Source organism: Myotis yumanensis, unplaced genomic scaffold, assembly GCF_028538775.1.
Source record: "Myotis yumanensis isolate MYYU_CA2020_CCGP unplaced genomic scaffold, mMyoYum1.0.hap1 SCAF_1, whole genome shotgun sequence".
Classification (NCBI taxonomy): domain Eukaryota; kingdom Metazoa; phylum Chordata; class Mammalia; order Chiroptera; family Vespertilionidae; genus Myotis; species Myotis yumanensis.
This window is the reverse complement of record NW_027223752.1, coordinates 188,840,254-188,862,103: the sequence shown is the minus strand read 5'-3', so window position 1 is coordinate 188,862,103 and position 21,850 is coordinate 188,840,254. Positions and strand designations below refer to the sequence as shown.

Below are 21,850 nucleotides of genomic sequence, written 5' to 3'. Positions count from 1 at the left end.
ATAATTAAAAATGTGATAAACTAACAATAGCAAATATTTATTAAGAACTTTCTGAGACTGAGCTATGTGCTTTACTATCTCAATCTTCAAACAACCCTGTGTGGTAAGTGCTATTATAATACTAAGAAAAAGATAATGAGTTTTAGCCTAAGAATGTGCTTAAGGGAACCTGCAACTGAGGTATATGCCCTTGAATGGAATTGAACCTGCAACCCTTCAGTTAGTAAACAGTACAGTCAGGAATAGAACTGAGGTATTACAGGATAGTGAAGGGTTACTAAGTTAGGTTGTATGCCCCTGTAAGCACTCTCAGGTGAATATTTGTGTGCAAAATGTTTATCACAACCTATTTCTGTGAAGGAGTTAGGATTGGGCAAAGAAAGAATTTACACTGTGTTGAATTCTCAACAGAGGCCTCAACCAATTCCATGGGGACCTCTGAAGCTGCCATTCCCCCTCGAGTGGCTCTGAATGGAGGCAGAGAGCCAAGTCTTGGGACCTCACATCAATCAGTCATTGAATGTGGGCTGCCCTAATCCATTCCTGTGGAACCATCAGAGGAAATACAGTTTTCCTATAGCTTTCATGAAATGCCCAACTTAAAGGAAAAGAAAGAAAGAGAATAGGTGATGAGCCACAAAACCTTCCCTGCTCTGGTTAGTTAATTGAAGAATTTATTATATTAGGATGGCCAATGCTAGCTGAACCTATATGCTAGATAATTGACATTCTATAAAGTCCTAATCCTAAAACCTTAGGATCAAGACACCATTCAAAATAAAAAGGATTAATGCTTCATTTATTTTCTTACTAACATGAGTATATACCCACACAGACAGTATTCCAAATCACTATGAAGCTCTTCGCGTGTAAGATGCCTGCTTCTTCCGGCCAGCAGCAAAGAGAAGCCTACCGTAGCTGAATCGTAAATCCTACCTCACAGCCAGATGGGGCTGTTCTCTGACCACTGAGAACAGCTACCCCAAGGTCTGCAGCTCTTGCCATTGGGAATGTTTTCTTTCCTTCAGATTTCAAGCTAAGAGGATCATTTACATTTGTCTTATTTTAAACTAGCATATGTAGACAGGGAAGACAGTTCACTTAGCAAAAGATAAAACTGGGAGGAAAAAAAATAATAATTATGCTACTCTGCATTGCTACCTCCTCTTATAATCAAATCTGCCTTTGCATATTGGTTTAATTAGGTAAATCTGATTATTAGGGTAGCAAAGTCCTATTTACAACAAGGATTGGCTTGGCATGACCATCATTCATAGATTTTGTTTGTTTTTAATCCTCACCTGATGATACTTTTTTCATTGAGAGAGAGAGAGAGAGAGAGAAACACCAACATGAGAGAGACACATTGGTAGCTTCTCGCATGCTCCCCTACCAGGGCTGAGGAACCTGCAACTGAGGTATATGCCCTTGACTGGAATTGAACCTGCAACCCTTCAGATAGCAGGTCGACTCCCTAACCATTGAGCAACTGGCCCGGACCATCATTCATGTTTTAAGTGCTATAAAGACTAAACAAGCAATCTAAGGTCATAATATAAGCAACACTGTAAATCTGTTTGTTTTGTTCCAACAGAAGATTTTAACCTACAACTTCTAATCACCCTATACCGTGGTGGGCAATGTCAAAAACACTTATTGCACAAGCAGAGATCTGTGTTTCCTTTGCCACAGACAATAAATCTTTAGTGTCTTCTCCCGATACGCATCACTCCACGTGCTCTCAAGAGGCCCTGCATGTCTCTCTTGCCTTCCGCTTCCCTATCAAGGTCACTTTTGAGTGACAATACAACTTATGGTAAAAACATATAGTCATGCATCATATTTATTATCTATGGTTAAGTGTCTTGTCAGTGGATATTATAAAACTCTAAAAAAGGCTGCATTCCGAAGAGAACATAATGTATACAGAAACTTAATATCACAAATATGTAATAGAATAAGCGCATTTAAAAACAGATTTATCTTCTCACCATTCATTACTGTTATAAAATGATACTTTATCCAGAATGTACATATTTGAGAAATTAAATTTAGCTTTAGAGAAATCTCCTTTTTACTGAGTAATAATCTGGGAACTAAAGAATATAAATTACTAGTTGACTGCATTCACTTTGGCTTGCAAAATCAAAGTATTATGCTCATATTTCTCAACAAATGAGAAAAGCTGTGGTAAAAATATGTAAAGTGGAAAAAACTTTTAAATCCTCATTGGCCTTTCACAACCAGGGTTAAATAATTACAGTAAGACTGTTGAAGGCTCTATTGTATATGATAAAATAACTTCTCATGTAAGCCATATGCTAGTTGTATAACATACTTGGGAGAATGAGAAAATAGTCCCTTATATTATTTTTTTCTGTTCTGTGATTCAGATAAAAGCCTCAGCTGAAAAATTTTGCTTCAAAAAAAAAAAAGTTCAGAGAGGTTATATAACTTGCTCAAGGCCAATCAGCTGATGAATACAAAAGATTATATTGAACTTGGATTTCTGACAATAAAGTTGGGGTAAACCACATAATGAATAGAAGGCATGTGTTATTCCACATTTCAGGCATGACTGATTTTGTTTTCTTAAAGTGTCAAATTAAGATACACAGAAATTCAGTAGCACATTTTAGATTAACTCTCCTAAGTAAAAATAAACCATAACAGAAGCCTATGAGTAGGGCCTTAAGCAAAACAAAGATAATACAAGTCTATTTAAAAAGTCTCAATCTTCACTCTCTGGGACACAGTTATTGCTAAAGCCAGTTAACAAATATGCAACAACACTATGATGACCTAAAATCACGGTGGAGGTTCCATTTCAATAATATAGTGAATCCCCTGTGTTTCTTTCCCTAAAACTAAATGAAAGAAAGAAAGAGAGAAGGGAAAGTCCTTGGGAGCCACTCAGATCTGTAAATTAAAATAAAGTGTTTAATATAGGCATAGTACCCTCCATACATGATTTATATCATTTGGATGTGGTCATCATCCTTTCCTCGAGTCAGCACTACTATTCCTTTCTCTGATTTCTACTTCAGCTCACCAGTATTTTTAGCAGGATGAATAGAGACTCTAAATCCATTGACCATGCTTTATGTTCAGAAAACATTATCCCTTAATAAATGTCTGGCTATTATCTAAAAATGAAGGCATCTAACCCTTTCAATATCAGCAATAAACTAAAATTGCTTCAATTTAGGTATAAAATGTATTTGAACATTGTGAGAAAAAAGGAAAGAGAAGACACAGGAACCCACAAACAGGCTGAGAACACAGGAACTAGCATGGGTTTGGTACATTATCACATGACATCTGCATGTCTGGGATGACTAAGAGCTGTCTGTTAAATAGAGGATGACAGGTCATAATTATTCTAATGCAATACATTGTACATTAAACAAGGATGGCTGGGATAAAGTGTCAAATGCAGGTCATTAATGATGACAAGGGCTGGATCCGGCTGCAGCAGCTGTCACCCTCCCAGGTGGTGACCATACTGCCATAATCCTTACTCTGTGGAGGTCTTCCTGAGAAAATGCAGGCCAATACACCCAGTTAAAATATATAAATAATAATTATTGTATAGAGAAATGCACTTAAAATCTCAGGGTCCGCCAATGCCCCAAGAATTTACTCCTTGGTAAACTGTATCTTTACAAGTCAGTAATTCCATTGTAATGTAAGTGAAGTTTTGGTGACATTAAATTCTGAGTTTAAATTTCATCACTTACCAATTGTTTGACCTCTGTTAGTCTCCTTTGTGCATATAGTGATGCCTGTCATTTAAATGGTTTACTAATAATTCCCATTAACTTCATTGTTTATACTCATGGGACTATAAATTACAACTAAAACCATACTAAACTGTGGTGCATCTTCTGTATATTTGTCCAATTAATTGTGAAACGTAAATTAAAGCAGAATTTAAGTGGCTAACTAAAATTTCCAATGAACTATTTAAAGCTCAAACTAACTTAATACATTCACTCACCATCTACCTGCAGGATCCTGGCAACTTACCTGACCTTTCTGATCTTCAGTTTCCTTATCCATAATGTGGGGATAAAAGCCCTTTTCCACAAGTTGTTTTGAGAATTAGACTAACATATGTAAGATAACTAGTACAATGTGTGGCACTTAGCTACTGCATTAGAGATTGTGTTGGCTTTTTATCATTAATGATGATGTAAATAATGATTGTAATGTATGCTGACTTTCATAGACTTATATTCTAAATTTTTAGTTAAGTATATCCCTCAGGTTTTGACTATCTATGCTGGCTGTCACAGTTTTTGTTCCTGACACTGTCCCAACGTCACTATGGTTATTTAAGGAACATAGTTAGTTAAGGTATATAGTTATCTTTTAAGGTTAGGGTATTTGCTACATCCTTGTATTTCCCAATAACAGGTTGCTATTTCCATCAACTTTGTAATGAAATATTTCTCACAGACATTTGAAATATTAATGGTCTAAGAATTTGTGATCAAAATAATAAATCAAATATTTTCTATTTATAAATAATATCTAAAAGATACTTTTATCTAACTGATCAAGATTAAGATAATTCTAATGTAAGAATAAAATTATAATCAGGCCATAGACCTTCAAGGCTTATGTTAAAAGCATTCAAAGGCTAGAGGTCACCACAAATGTTACTTGTCATCCATAGGAAAAACAAACACTTAATAAAAAGAGTGTATTTATCTGACTTACAAAGTGATTGATTTTCACTTAGCATTTGTCTACCATTGCTAGCCCAACTTGGAAAATCGATTCCAAAGTGGTCCAATGGGAGGACAGTTCCATGGAGCTATATGCACTTAATGATGGGAACACATTAGAACTCCACTGCTTATACTAGTATTAAATAAAAGAAAGTTTGCTTTTAAATTCTATTGTAGTTGTGACACTTGGCAGCAAGTTGCAACACATCAAAATGACAATGGACAATGGAAATAATCAAATATCACATTAATATCTTCTCTTATTTGAAAGAAGAAAAGCAGCAGGTAGATGTCTTATAAAAACAAAACTGGCATAAAATTTAAATATTCTGTTCTCTTAAATCTGTATCCTCTTCATTTTCTTCCATATGCAGTTATTTTCCATTTATTTTAAGCTACTGGTAGTCAAATATTTATTATGGATATTTTGTATATATGTTATAACATTTAAACATGTTCCAGAATATTGTGAGAAATATATGCTACCTTTTAATTCTTATAGCAACTTGTAAAATGTTTATATGTGTTTATTAATTATTAGTGGCCTCATGAAATGTCTAATTACTAAAAAAGTGTGAATTTAAGCAGACTTGTAAACAATGAACTTTATTTTCTATCTACAAAAATTATTTTACTCATCAAAGATTATATTATTTTACTCATCAAAGATTACTGAAGCCTACTGGCTGAGAGGCCCAGTGCAAGGTTCTGGGGTTCTCCTAGTGAACATGACAAAAAAAGTTCTATCTTCATAGAGCTGGCCTGCTTGGAACTAGATGAAAACCGTGATTGCTAAAATTCAGAAGTATCTTGGTGATAATTTCTTTCTCTATATACAAATGAGAAAACTGAGGACCAAAGAGATGAGGAAATTTATGCTTGGTTTCAAGATGATCAATGACAGTATAGAGATGTCAAGTTTACTGCCTCCAAATGTAGTGTATTTGTTACCAATATGCAACCGAGGACTTTAGGCATATCTGTAATTCTGCCTTCTTCCCATAACTTACTTCCCAACTACCAGACTCATACTCCAGCCTAGAAAAGTACTTGTAATTCCTGGAATGTACAAGTTATATCATCCTTCTTATTCCTTCAAATCTGCTCTTCCTTCTGAGGCACAGAGTTAAAGAAGAGGTAGAAGTTCACAGTATAGCAAGGGGTTGAATTATGCTACTTTTAAGATGCAAATGAATTTTCTGTGGAACGTTCTGCCATTTCTAAATATTGCCTTTTACTTATATATGCATGTAGAATTAAATATATATAATAGTAAATTAATATTAAGTATAAAATGAAATGTTATATATAACAGAGTAATATGCATATTTTCTGAAGACCTGCTGAAATGAATTATCGGTATATTGGTACAGACGTAGACACAAAATTGATCATTTCATCACAGGAGAATCAAATTCAAAACTGAAATTTTAAAAGTACTTCTCTACCTATATAATAGCCTTAATTCAATCAGTTATTGACTGAATGGGGAGCGGGAAAAGTGTCACACTGTAAAATGACAGCATTCACTGAACTGGGAATTTAAACAACTTGGGTTTAAATCTAGGCTCAGTTACTTTTTAGCAATGTAACCTTGGTAAGTTCACAAAACATCTCTGGGTCTCACATTCTTCATCTGCAAAATGGGAGGAATATCACACCTACTCTTAATACTGTTAAGAGTTGAACATCCCTAAATAATAGTAGGTACTCAATAACTGTTATCTGAATTTGAGTTCTAAATCTTTCCTATAAATTGCTCTTTCCTGAAATTATGAGTGCCTTTAACAAGTACAATGCTCTGCCCCCCATTAGACACATAAACAACACCACATATACATGCATGCACACACATGTAAACATACACACATGCATCCGACCTTGTTGTCTATCTAAAAATCTCTATGTAGCAAAAAGACGACCCCTGACAAATCAAGAAAATGTATCTGAAGCCATACATTTCTGACCTTAAAAAAAAAGAAGAGGGAGCGAGGTGGGATTTCTACTGGGAAAAAAATTATTTTATCCAAGAAATGACTTGACAACATGATATTCCACCAGACCTGCTACATCATAATTTTATGTGATTCTTTTTGTGACTCATGATGAGAGACTACATACAAAGATAAACGCATTGATACAGGGCTAGGATATGCAGGAAACCACATATTCTCTCCACTTCTGTCACAAATTTATTTGCAAACTTTCCAAGAGCCTAATTCTAATTTCACTTGATCATATTGTTGTCCAGCTCCAAAACTTTACTGTCTCAGTGCCTATAAATTAAAATCTAAACTCTCAGCATCTGTAGACTTGATTTTTTTAGTCTCTCCAATACTCAGTTACTATGTAAAAAAATAAAGAGGAAGATAAGTAAAATAAATGAACACTATTTCATGCTTGTTCTATTTACATTTAAAGTTGACCATAAAAAGAACAAAAAATTACTGTAAAAAAGAAATATATATATCTCAGAGCCAAATCTAACTTACTACTAAAATTCAGGTTATAGACATCAGATATAAGATATACATGTAAAAACTAAATTTGAAAATCAGTAAAATCTAAATTAATTTAGTATGCTGTATGTTTTCATTACAGACCTTTTTCTTTTTAGTTTGTCCAAATGTATGGAGAATATGAGACAATCCTGAAATCGTATTTTTGAAGTTTAAGCTTTCTCTGTTTTTAAAAGATTTCTCTATAAAGAATTACAAGACATTTTTCCATAGCCAAAATGATTATAATTAATACAGTTAGATGCAATTGCACATTGAAAAGTATCTCAGAACAATAACAGATTCAATGATGAAAGGAGTTTAACCCCAAAAATACATGGAACAGCTACCAGAGGAGAGACGGGAAAGGAGATTTTAAGAGGAGACTTCTTAGTCATTTCAAGGTTCCATTTGTTTAACTCCAAATGATTAGGGTTGCAGCAGTGAAATATGCAACCTTACGCACATATAATTTGTAATTTCTTTAAATAAACATTTCATTCTCCTGTCACCTGCATATTTTTCAGGGGAATAATATCTTTTCCCCATTTTTCATTCTTTCTCTTTGTTCTTTCCATCATTTCTCCTTTCTAGCTCTTGATTCTCCCTCTTCCTATTTCACATTTCCTCTTCAGGGAAGTACTTTGTATTCTGGTAAACATGATAGTAATATTACTCAGATTTACTGCTGTTGCTATGCCCAGGGATTTTATTTGGATTTATTGTTACTTGTCTATAATTCCTAACTATTCCACAGTAACTGTTAAAGGTGAAGACCTGAATATTAAGCCAGGGAAATCTTTGAAAGATGTAAATGAAAATATTTATGTAAAACGCACATACACACACACACACACACCTCCCTCCTAAATCTCTTATCTCATAATAGAGCATCTGATACCAAAGCATGAACAGTATATTAAGGGCTTAACTTCAGTATTAATAACTCAGATTTAAAACTCTTGGCAATTAATTAAGATTAATGACAGAAGTCATCCCCTTCTCCCCAATGTAACATCCTCCCACCTCTTCTATGCCCCACTCCCTCCACCCTCCCAGCCTCCTTTCAGGCTGTAAAACCCCATTTCCTGAAACTTTGATCCTGTTATCTGCTGCCTTTTGTATCAGAGATTAACAGAAGTAGACATTAGCAAATTTACAACCAACAGCTCAGACAGCTGTCCTACTTTAAGTAGATGATGAAAGAGGAACTGATCTAGTTAAGAGCATAAGACTAGTCTATAAATCTGGATTCAGAGGACAGGTAAAGCCATGCCACTCCTTGTGGAGAGTAGGAACTGAACTTAAGATTCAGTCCTCTTCTCACTGTTGAGAAGACCCAGCACTTCTATAAACTGGACTAAGCTGCTGCACAGAAAATGATTATGCAATAGGTTGACATTGTAATGTATGATTTCACTGGGATAAATACAGATCTCACAAGAATTTTCATCACTGAAAACTCTTCTTCAATCGACTATGAAACAAATATTAAATTTGCCTTAGAAAAAAAATGAAGGGGGAGAGATCAACCAAAGGACTTGTATGCATGCATATAAGCATAACCAATGGATACAGACACGGGGGGGGGGGGCATGGGGGGGTATGGAGGGACAATGGGGGGGATAAGGACATATTTCTAATACCTTAATCAGTAAAGGGGAAAAAAAAGAATAAAGTAGTTGAGGCTTAAAAAAAGAAAAAAAAATGAGAAGAATGCAACTGCAAGCAACAAAGTAAACATATCCTGATAAAGGGAATTAAAAAGTATAAGCCTTAATCTACTCAGAATTCAACCTAAGGGGAAAGAATTGTGTCATGCATTTATAACTCTGAAAATTTTAAGATTTAATTATAAATTTAAAATTAATCATCATCCAAAAATGATAAATCATCACCCAATATAAATAACACTTTTATGCAGCAGCATCCTCAGCCATCCTATATAATAAAAGGCTAATATGCAAATCGACCAAAATGGCGGAACAACCAGTCACTATGATGCGCACTGAACACCAGGGGGCAGACACTAATGCAGGAGCTGCCCCCTGGTGGTCAGTGCACTCCCAGAGGGGGAGCGCTGCTCAGCCAGAAGCTGGGCTCACAGGCTGGCGAGTGCAGTGGCAGTGGCGGGAGCCTCTCCTGCCTCTGCAGCAGCACTAAGGATGTCCAACTGATGGCTTAGGCCTGACCCCCCAGTTGGACATTTCCTGAGGGCTCCCGGACTGTGAGAGGACACAGGCCAGACTGAGAGCTCACCCCCCACCCCCCAAGTACATGAATTTCATGCCCCAGGCCTCTAGTATTGTTATAAGAAATAATTCAAATTTGTCCACTTGAGAATTGCACTGACGCCTTCATTTTCTCAAGTAGCTTAGTTTCGGGGTAGAATCATGAAGGTAAAATTATAAGTCCTGATAACAAAAACATTTAAATTCTACAAAGTTAAAATGATGTATCTCTTAAGAATCAGTAGAATCTAATGCATATATTTATCAATAGTTCATTTTTATTCAATTATAATAAAATGAAACGGGGCATTAATAGACACAATTCTTTTCATTGAATCAATATCTTGTGAACATTATAGAGAAATATTGTGACTTGTTGACGTAGGACATCATACTCTGAATTAAGAAGTTAAAGTCTTTACCCCACTCATTGAGCTGTGAGAACCATAAGGTCTGCTGGGCCTTAGCTTAGATGCATCAGGTGAAGGATAGAGAGAACAACAGAGAAAAGTTAAAATTTGAAAGCTATACACAGGGAATATGGTAGGTCCGGGTAAACACAGATAATGTTGTGACAATAGAATATCCAAGAGAAAAATTCATATAAGTTTACAGAGACATGCAAGCAAAACTCAGGAGAGAGGATAGATTTTCGAAAAATGACGTGCCTATTATGATAGCGAAACAGTGAAAATCTGTGTGCTCTCTAGAAAAGTAGGATGAGAAAAAAAACATAATATCAGGGTTAAAATTTAGGAATCAACCAATGTTAAAAGGTAGGAAAAAGGGGATAAATGAATGAGGGTCAGAGAAAGATAATCAGAGAGTAAATACTCATAACTATAGAACTTTTTATGCCATGTATATAAATGTGCTATTTAAATATTTATTAAAACACTAGAGGCCTGGTGTATCTGTACACTGGTGGGGTCCCTCGGCCTGGCCTACAGGGATCGGGCCAAAACCAGCTCTCCGACATCCCCTTAGGAGTCCCGGATTGCGAGAGGGTGGTTCTCGGGTGACACACTCTGGAATTGGGCTCCCTCCTCTGTGGTTCTGGGTGCGTCACCCAAGTCACCACAGCTCAGCAGCTCCTGCATTGAGTGTCTGCCCCCTGGTGGTCAGTGTGCATCATAGCTACCGGTTGGAGTGTCTGCCCCCTGATGGTCATTGTGCTTCATAGCTACCGGATGGTCAGACAGTCAGCAGATTGGCCGGTTGCTTAGGCTTTTATATATATAGATGTCTTACAAATTTTCTTACTAACTCTGTTAGGCATTTAAAATATTATGTGATATATGATGTATATGTGTAATTGCAAACCCATAGAAACCTGTGTATAAGTGTGTGTGCACACTGTTCTCACTGGGGTTATTAATGTTAATTGAATGAAATATACTGAATTCACAATAAACTCTTTGTTAAATCCTTAGTGTCAGGAAATGGCTTTAGTAGAAAAATTTATTGTAAGAAATAGTGCTTCATTTTTTAAAACACGTTAGAAATCTCTTATTTTGATTCAAACTAAAATTGTGCTTCATACTGGACAAGCAGGTTGATGATCAATTTCAACCAAGAAAAATCTTTACCTAAACTTATAAGTTAGTACATAAAATATATATGATGAGACTAAATACAAATTATGTCTGGACCAGGACAGTAAAAGGCAATTCACTATCCAAGTTCTACTTACATTTTCTTTGAACAAATAAATTTTTTGGTAATTTAAATATATTCTATTTTTCACATTAGGGAACCAAATTAAGTCAACACTTTTGCCAGCTAATATGCATAATTAAGAAATGGGTTTATTTAAGCTAAGAAGTTGTATGAAAAAGTACTCTAATAAGTTTGTTATTTTCCATTGAAACGGACATTAGTTGATGACATACACCCTGAGAAAAACATGTTCTATAGAAATATATACATATACTTATGTTCATCATATTATGCACACCCATATACAGATGTAGACATACATCTATCAGTCAGTGGGATTGTAATAACAATGGCATGTTCATGATATGGGTTATTTTAGTAAAAATTTATCTTTCAAATATGTATGATCCAAAATTAATAATTACTTCTACTAATTTAAACAGGGCATTTAAGGTACTATAAGGATGCCAGGGAATGTAAAGACAGGAAACAATAAGAATGAAAGGTATTACTGGTAACATAAAGGACAGGAAGTTCTAGTGGTACTCTCTCCCAGTGATGAAACATCATAATTTGCCTAAAGAACCATATAAAACTTCAAATCTTACAGAAATGAAAGGTAAGCAATCACTTTATAGGTTTTTTCATTGATATTTTTTCTCTACTATTTCATTTAAGTATACAAAAAAAGGGAAGGTATGCCAGGCCAGCGTGGCTCAATGGTTGAGCATCAACCTATGAACGAGGAGGTCACGGGTCAATTCCCAGTCAGAGCATATGCCCGGGTTGTGGACTCGATCCCCAGTGTGGAATATGCAGGAGGCAGCCGATCAATGGTTTCCTTTCATCACTGATGTTACTATTTCTCTCTCCCTCCCCCTTCCTATGTGAAATCAATACAATATTTTTTTAAAAAAAGGAAAGGTATGAAAGTACTGTGGGCATTTTGTCTACAATTATACTGACTCATTCTAAAAGAAAGGGTTTCCTTACAGTCCCTAAAATCTACTATGACACAACATACATGGTGGGGCAAAAGTAGTTTCAGTTGTTCTTATGGAAAATAATACAATAATGAATAAATAATAATATAAGAATAAACTGTTTTACGTACTCAAAACTGTAAACCTACTTTTGCCCCACTCTGTATTTAGATGGAACCTAAAAACTAAGTACAAGAATGCTGTCATGAGCAGCAGCATCAAACCATTTGAGTGAAGGTGTCAATCTTTCCGGTAACACAAGTGGTTTACAGTTTGCAAATGTGATGGGGAGCTTAAAGGCGATGTGGCATAACATCTCTGCTCTCAAGGTGTTCACTCATTCTGAAGGTGAAGTTATGGATATTTCTGAGCACTGGGTGATCTGTAAGCATCAAGAAGTGGGAGGGTTAGAAGGGTTGAAGAATCCACACTGAGGAGGGCAAGGCCAGTTTGATTTGAGCATGAGAATTCAAGAGCAGGACGGTCAGAGGAGTGAACATAAATCTAGAACGAGAGATGTAAACAGGAGAACCAATCTGAAACCATGTGCCTCTGAGGTTATCAGTTACTCTGGTGCCTTTTCAACGAACCTGCCCTATGTTCAGATTTGTTTGGGTAGATTTTTAGAAATTGAAGACTAACATTGAGTTCTGTCAGAATGGACTGTTTTTTAAGCAGCTACCAGAAAATTAAATTAATTAAATTTTAATTTCAGAAAATCAAAATTGTATTTGCATAAATAACAAAAGTAATCTCAACAAAATAAATTTAGCTCAATTGGAAATTCACCATGCACTTATGTTGCTTATTTCACCACTAACTGGTGAATGCTTTGCTACACACTAGCATCTGTCCTCAGGCCACTGTTCCCTGGCCCCTCCCACTCCAAAGGATGCCTTTAGGTCTGTACCTGTCCTTCATCTCAAATGGTCATGCAGAGTTCCTCAGGTGAAGGAGCCTACATTTTCTTTTCTTTTCTTTTTAATATATTATTTTTATTGATTTCAGAGAGGAAGGGAGAGAGAGAGAGATAGAAACATCAATGATGAGAATCATCGATTCTCTGCCTCTTGCACGCCCCACACTGAGGATTGAGCCCACAACCCCGGCATGTGCCCTGACTAGGAATCAACTGTGATCTCCTGGTTCATAGGTCATGTTCAACCACTGACCCACATGGGCTGGCCTACATTTTCTTAATGATAATAATTTACATTACTATAGAGTCTGTGTTATCGTACTATACCCTGGGGTTTTACTTAACTGGCTATTTTAAACAATTCTTTATGTCACATATCTGTGTGTGCATAATTGTGAGTTTTGCCATATTCCCAGAGAAAATTACACAATTTTTTTTTTCTGGCTGAACCTAGATGGTAGCGGGGAAAACCCCCTCAGAAAAGAAAAATGCTGCCTTTACCAGTAACATGAAGTTCTTACTTTTGACTTAAAATCTTATTTTTAATATCCAAATATAGGCATGAAGCCTTTATAAAGAGGAAGAAAATTAAAGTCGAAGTAATTTTCCTAACTTTACTAAAAGAGTGTACCGATCAGAAAAAATCAAATTATATTTCACCTCCATGTCATAAGAAGCCCCGTTATATAAGTTTAAAAACAAACAGTGGCCCCGCTGGCATGGCTCGGTGATGTTTCTCTCTCTCTCTCCCTCTTTGAAATCAATAAAAATATGTTTAGAAAATAAATGAAAACAAACAGTGGGTGTACATCACGGGTGTTACTATTACTAGGAGCCTTCCAGGGCAGTATATACATTTACATCTGCTTGCTGGTGAACGAGGGATTGCGGCCTGAAGGTTAACATAACCTCAGGTTCAGCCAAGAAGTTCCGCAGGGATTTAACGGCTTGTGGAACAACTCCAAAACCGGTGCTGTGCTCTCCTTTCTTTGCCTTTCTGCTTCTCTAACTCTCCCTTTTCAAATTAAAAAAAAAAAAAAAAGAACGCGTGGTAATGCATCATTTATAAGTTACCTTGTTATTGCAGAAACTAAACACTGCTTTGAAAACCAAACAAACTCCTGCTGCGCACTCCCTTGCGTTTGATGGCGGCCCTTCAAAAGAGCCCCCGCTCGGTGGAGGTTGTTTATTGGAGTCTTCGATCGGTACCTGCTGTCCCCCTCACTCCCGGGAACCTTGGCGGCAGATGTTGCAGCGCTCGGTTGTCTCTGAAGCGGCGTTCTGTCCCGGTCTCCCCACCGCAATGGAGCCAAACCGCATTAGATCTCTGTATCTGTGCCTAAGGCAAGTTTGGGAGCGCAGCTGTGTCCACCCCTGCTCCTACCTTTGGTGTTTCGGGCCTCCAGGCAGCGGCTGAGACCAAAACGGTCCAGCCGCTCTCAGCCTCCTCCGCTGGCAATGCGGCCGCTCGCTGGCGGCTGGGGAGGCCGCCGCCGCCGCTGCAAACAGATGTCGGCGACAACCTGCAGGCTCACACCTGGCCGCGGCCCTGCCCTCGCGCCGGCGCTGAGACCTTCATGGCTCCGAGGGGGCGCGGCCCCAAAGCCCGCGGACGCACCGCCGCCTCGGCGGGAGCTGGCGGCGCGGAGAGGCAGCAGGAGCGAGGGACGCGGGGAGGGCTCGCGCCGCTTTGATACTTTATGCCTGAACTTCAATGACTTGATCAAGGACTTCAATTCAGCCGTGAATTCTGCAAATGAGCCCGGTGCGGCCTCCGCGTCATGAAAGGAGAGTATTTGACTTGCAGATTAAGTGTGCGTGACTCTGGGTTTAGTGCTACGTTCGCTGATTTGTTTATTAAACTGAACTCACAGGAGGCAGAATCTGCGGTAAACACCTTATAAATAAATGACAAGATTGTTTTCCAAGGTAGGAAACGTGCCGCTGACGAGGCAGAGGTTCTGTTATATTGGAGCCATCAGCCACTGCCTGAAAACAATTGTGTTTTACTGTTTTTTAAACATCATAAGGTTTGTTCTTTTTCCTTTTTTTAAGAAAAAAGACTATTCCTTCCTTTAAAAATTTGGAAATGGAAGCACTCTTGTTTGTTTCTGACAATATAAAACAAACTGCATTCAATTCCAACTAGAAGATTTTTCCAAAAGCCTACCTAATTCCTATAACATACAAATTGCTTTGTATTTACATTCACATACACACACACACACACACACACACACACACACCTCCTACACCATTAAACAAATACTTCATAAGAAGTATACTCAGTAGTAAACATACACCAGCTTTTATGAGTACAGGGAAATAACAAAATTATTTGCAAATGTTATTCACCAATTTATATGAAAAAAAATGCAATCAAAACAACTCCAACACTAACCTTCTCATTCAATGATTTCCCGGCTACCAAGAAAATCCAACACAAAGAGCCCTGCCACTGGGACATCTTGGTCCATGTTAGGCACTACCTCAATATGTGTTGAATGAACGAGACTAATGCATCCTTTCAAAAACAAAATATATCAACTTATCCAAACTCAAAGATCTCTTGTGTTCCCAACCTATTCTGGTTTTAACCTCCAACCTCCATACTTCCTAGTAATCCACAGATGATAGTATTCTTGGCTGCCTCAGAGACTTTGCTCATGATGCTTCGTCAATGGAAATGCTCATTCTACCTAACTCCACCTGATGAAATCCTACCTTTTTTCAAAGGCATAAGGCCTATGTTTTTGAAAAAGCATCCAAAATTCCTCCAAAAGGAAGGTTTAATCTCTCTTACTGTATGCATTCAAGATCACATTCTGGAGTAAACATTATTTCTATATATATGTCTCGGTTCCCAAACAAATTTCAGGTTTCTTAAGAGCAAAAGCTACAGTTTGTACACCACCCGCCCCTTGGTTAGTATTACCTGATGCCATTACTTGTACATATTTATAATAAAAATTATTTAATGAAATCAAAATTAATAGGCATTTTGAAAGACTGAAAAATAAATTTTAATTATGGGAATTAAAAGAATATATAAAGTATTGGCAAGAGTGCTGAGAGTATTGTCTGTTTTTGCTGGCCACTACATCTTCAGTGTTAGCAATTCCCAACACTTACATTATTGAACAAATAAACTAATGTCTAACATGAGGAAGAGAAAGTCTAGCATACTGAATGATAAGTAGAGTTGCTATATGTTGTTGCAGAAGCAGAACTCCAAATCATGCGTACATTTAAACAGAGGTACCATTAAATATAAGACCATTCTATTAACCACAGAAGTCTAGTAATGAAAAAATCTGCTTCAAAAACTACCTCGTTCTCTCTACCTGTGGTACTAGCAAAGGGTAAGTGATCTGGGAATATTCCAGGAATATTTTCTCAAATTAGATTTCCTAAATGGTTGAACTCAGATATTTCTGAAATAACCCCCATCTCATAGAAGTAAAATCATAAGATTTAGACATTTTGCCTTTTAAATAACATGACAAAATTATACAACACTAAATATAACTTTAGCTTGGCGCTGTAAAACAAATATGAATCTCATCACTTATTTATCCTTAAAAAAATAGCTTATTGCACCTGAATGAACCAAAGTCCTCTGAAGCTGAAGTGAATGATGTTCAGGGTCATGCTGACACATAATGAAAACATTGTTGTTATCACTAACAGTGGTGTGTTTCTCAACAAAACTCACTATTGTTACATATCAAAAGGTTTTAAACATTTTTTTCTACATTGATACAATAGCAAATAGTGCTAATATATTAAAGAAATTATAAAACTGGAGGAATTCTAGACAAATCTCCAAAACAAAAAAGCTTCAAATAGGCTTACTTGGTAGAGAAAATGCATACACATGTGTATGTATATTTGTATATTTCTATACATATGTGTATATGTGTATATATTTCTATAATGCTTTCAAAGACACTTTCATGTGTTTAAGAAGTTAGATTCATCAACTGTTGGAGGCAGGGAAATAACATATTTATACCGAGAAATAGAGGCTCGGAGGCATGTTCTCCAGTCTTTATTGCTAGGAGATGCTAGAGAAAGACTTCAATTCCTAACTCGGAGTCTGTCTCCCCATTGGGTGAAACCTCAGAACATGATGTCGTCCAAGTCAAAGGCTGAAGCAGAGTGTGCTCATTAAAGCAAGTGTACAATGGGCCATACTTTTTTTATGTATTACTTGAAAAGGGACTTATTAAACTGCATCTTGAAGATGTAGTCTAACAACAGATCATTTATTAAGCACCATATATAATAGGAGATGATAAATCCTTCCTGAAATGTACTGAGGGCTTTAAATTCTTTTTGATTATTATTATTTCACTTTCATTATACAGACCCATGCAGTCAGCTCCTTCCCAACACATCCTCGCATACAAACCTCATCTCCTTCCTGAGGTCGCATCAAGGAAACCCGGTCGTACTGCCGCCGCAGCAAAGCCCAGAGCGCATCCAGCCGACCCTAAAGGGAACATATTTGTAAATTCCTAAGGAACACACGCAACCTCTATTGGCTGAATACATGAGTTAAAATGAAGATGGTACAGCCTAATCTCTACTCTTACTTTTTTCATAAATTAAAATAAAGAATAAGTAAGTAATAAGAAGAGGAGGTCCTTGTTGCTGAGAACATATTCAGTTGCTATAATGCAGACTACATGTCTGCTATGTGATGGACCTGGGTCCTCCTTCAGAGACTTGGGTGGGGAGGACAAAAAGAGTTACAGTTTCTCTGGGAAATTTCAGTTAAATTACACAAAACTTGGGCAATACCTTAATTGGTGTGTACCACTTTGTCTGAGGAGGCTGGTACGAGGGTCTAGGTCGAGGTGGCCTCGGCCGGATGGGTTCCTCTGTTTCTTCAGGGATTGTCACCACAGCATTTTTGGCTTTCTCTAGCCTTGCACCTTCCTCAGTAGATCCTTTATCACCCCAGCGAACCTTTCAAATGAAGGGGAAAACATTATCTCAGACATACAGTGTCTTGGAAAAATAAGTTATGATTTAACCAACGGTCCTTCAGTTCACCACTTCAGAGTAAAAAGAAGATGCACAGTAGACTAACTCTAAATTTTCTCCTCTTCTGAGATTTAATAGGTTTATCACCATTACTTATGGTCTTAACATGAAGATCCCAGAAAAAATAAAAATAAAAGGCCCTTTGTATGAATCTAGAGTTAATTAAAATTTGAAGCAACCATTTTTCCATTGTTTCAAATAAGGAATTAATAGGTAGTTCATAATGCATGATAATCTGTAATCCTATTCTTTAATCGGATAGGGCCCTCTTCCAGCTAAACACATACCCATATACACTGATGGCACTGAGGGAAATAGATGATAATAATGATAATTACAATTTATTGAATGCTTACTATGTGCCCATCTGCATTTAATTCATATAAAAATGCAATGAGATACTGTATTTTGCCTTCCAGATGAGGGAACTGAGACCCAGAGAGGTTCAGTGACATACCCAAACCCATCCAGCTAGTACGTAGCAGGGCAGAGATCTGAATGCAGATAGTCCGAAATAGGTTATTAAGTTTCGAATAGGTTTGAATTTTATAAATGTATTTTACACAAAGGAGTTCATTGTTCCTTCCAAACTTTTCATAAAGTTTGGTTGAGGCAAAATGTATGATTTAAACATTTATTCTCCAGCAGTAAAATAACTATATATGTTTTTTCCTTACTTTTGTAAAGCCTGATTTTATAAAGTAACTTTCAGTCTTTAGTTCCTGTTCTCATCTGAGTATGGTTACTTGATATAACAGTTTTTGAGGAAGACAAATTTTCAAGAAAAAAAAACTCGGTTATGGAAAGAAAATTTCAGAAACACCAGGGATTTCCACAAATTTTAGGGAATTTTGTTCTTTGAAAATTCTGGACATTGAAAAACCACAGGGTCAACTGATTGTTTTCTCTGTTTTAAAATGAACAAGAAATAAGAGATAAATCTGAGTGTGTGAGCATGTGAACAAGATGCAGCCCCTAGAAAAGGCTTCATCCAATCAAGAGCAGTGGAGAAGTCCAAAGCCAAGGGCATTACCAAAGATGACAGAGGTAACATAAATGAAGCTCTAGAAAGAAGTAGGAAGGCCTGTCCAGGGCACACTGATTCAGCAGAGTTAAGTGATTTCTACAAAGAAAAAATTGTTAAATCCATTTTAAAGCATTCTAATGACCTTAGTGGGTGGGAATACAGATAATCCCTATTTATAGAAAGAATTATTCCCCGCTTTTTGGTAAGGCTTCCTTAGATGTTTTTAGCCTTTTTTTTTTACTACAATTTTAGAATAGTCTTTCAATTTCAATTGGGCCCTATTGACTCATCAAAATGTATCTGTATCTCTCAGTGTAATCAGTGGTACTAGAATGTTCTTTATGAGGGTGTTAAATTGCTTTAAACACCATTAAACCTTTAGAACTAGATAGCTGGCTCTCCTTCCAGAGAAGTGACCTTCTCTTTCAAATCACAGCACCTTCACCTAGATAAACTAAGACTGCTAAAATCTTTAGAAACAGCTAAATTGAACTACAAAACCCTAACATCAGGACACATATCCTTGCAGCTGTAAAGTCTCAATTTTAAGGGGAAAAACAAAAAATGGAAAAAGATGCCCAGTTAAGTAAACATATAAATATTATAACTCTAAAAGTAATTCAGAATAGAAGTATAAGAAGATACATTTTAGATCCATTTAGAAATGATAGATTTTAACATATACAGCTCCTCAGCCTAACCTTCACAGCTGGTATCGCAAAGGTCATGGTAATCATCTTTTCCCTCCAAGTTTCACTGAAAAACCAATCTCAGATAAAGAACCCAAAGCTGGTTAAACTAGAGTTCTGACCCAAAGTGGCATTTCCAGGAACTCAACTATCAAGACACTACACGTATGAAATACGGTTGCTGAGTTCTAAAGGAAATTCGTTATGTAAATCTACTAGTGTTAGTTCATGAAGTAGCTGTTTTGTCATCACCATCAGACAAACAACAAAACAAATGATCTCACTTCATCTCAAAGTCTAACTTTATAGTTTTCCTAAAACTCTTAAAAGCAGTTAAATATGTACACAAGTATATGTATACATTTTAATATTTTAGCTTGACCACATTGAGATGGTCACAAAGGATAAAAGAATAACAAGACTAAATCACCAAAGGGAGACTTAGCAGAGTTCATATACATGGATATTTTTTCGGGGTGGGGGTGGGGGTGGGGTGGGGGGAGAAGTAAGCGCAAGCTAGATAATTAAGTTCTTCCAACTCTGCTTGACTTTCATGATAAACAATAATATTCCATAATTTTCAGAGCATATTTGGATGACTAGAAGGTTATATTATAAAGGAGCAATTTCAGCACCAAGAAAAGAAACAAAAGCAGTTTCACGCTGAATTGGCAGAAATATACATTTGAAGTCATTAGGTATTGTGGATCAGCTGTGCTAACAGCTGTTATTAACATCAGCTCAATTCCAGTTTTCTGCAAATTTCCATTACCATAGTTCTAACTAAAATCCTTATACCAGCTTAAAATAGCATTAGTTATGAAGATTTGTTCTGTAATTCAGATGTGGTCATAGTTTCTAGAATTCCTTTTACTTTCCCCAGTTCAATGTATTTTTTCAAAGAAAATGCTTTCCAGGTTTAAATAGGCAAAATTTTAAAGCAGATTATGTGTTCTGTTTTCCCTCTCCAAGTTTAAGTAAGTTCATGATCGAGAAAGTTTAATGATGTTTAACGATCACTTCAATTTTTATTGTGTATTTTTAGGTATTGCATTTCCCCTTTGTAATGTCCACATTTAATTTTTCATTTTTTGTCATTCTCATTCCCATTTCCATCTTATTGATGGAATACACCATAAAATGTAGCCAGAATTATCTAAAGCTAAAGTGGACCTCAATTATTAAAAGTGGGTGAGTCCTTGTCATAATGTTTTTCTCAACTGAATAGAAACAGGCAATATAATTTCACATGTTAAGAGAATAATGCTTAAAACTTAAAGTACAAGTTATTAAAAAATGTGTGTGAATCCTTGGCTTTCTTGAGCATAAACCAATAATTTACCCTTTAACTTAGGATCTATTCAGCTCATGCCTATGCTTTTCTTTAGAAAGAGATCTCAATCTTTGGGACACTGAAATATTGAACTAGCAAAAATCTGGCATAATTCCTAGAGTTTTAACATGAACATATTTATTCATCTAAAATATACTAATATATTACATACTAACACATCCGTATCTCGTTGTCAAGTGGTATTTTACAAGTATAGATTTCAAAATGGAATTAAATTTATTGTTCGGAATACAGGATTGGGCAAAAGTAGATTTATAGTTGCTTGTATAGAAAATAATACAATAACTAGTAAATAATAATACAATAATAAACTACTTCACATACTCAGAACTATAAACCTACTTTTACCTCACCCTTATGAGTTCAATGTCAAATAAATTAGGAAAAAATGGAGAAATATATAGCACAAATTGAAAATCAGTCCATGCAGAGAAAACTATTCTAACATTTTGTGGTATATCATGTCGAAACTTTTTTTTTCCCTTTGCAAACATCTTTTTACACATTCATTTTGAAATGAGGCTAACTAAGGTAAAAATAAGTTATGATATCATCTATAGATATCCAAATGTAACACTTTTATTTACAAGTGCATTTTCTATATACAAAGGAATATCTAATCCACTCTTTCCGACCCCTCCAAGGCTAGAACGGCATAGCAAAGTCAGGCTGAAGGAAAATGACCTTGCTTCCGTATCAAGC

The 21,850-nt window shown here is 36.3% G+C and overlaps 1 protein-coding gene across 2 annotated transcripts in view; it reads right to left on the bottom strand.

The window, feature by feature from the left end:
- The window catches only part of ANTXR2 (ANTXR cell adhesion molecule 2), a 129,686-nt gene that overhangs the window by 33,835 nt on the left and 74,001 nt on the right, over positions 1 to 21,850 (bottom strand). Inside the window, exons 15-16 of one of the 2 annotated variants that reach the window (XM_070394185.1) lie at positions 17,833 to 18,000; positions 17,441 to 17,521 (exon numbers count right to left, since the gene is read on the bottom strand). In XM_070394185.1, the coding sequence (XP_070250286.1) occupies positions 17,441 to 17,521; positions 17,833 to 18,000 (249 nt within the window). Of the gene's footprint in view, positions 1 to 17,374; positions 17,522 to 17,832; positions 18,001 to 21,850 lie in introns of those variants that run through there. The other variant, XM_070394178.1, reaches the window with a different exon arrangement.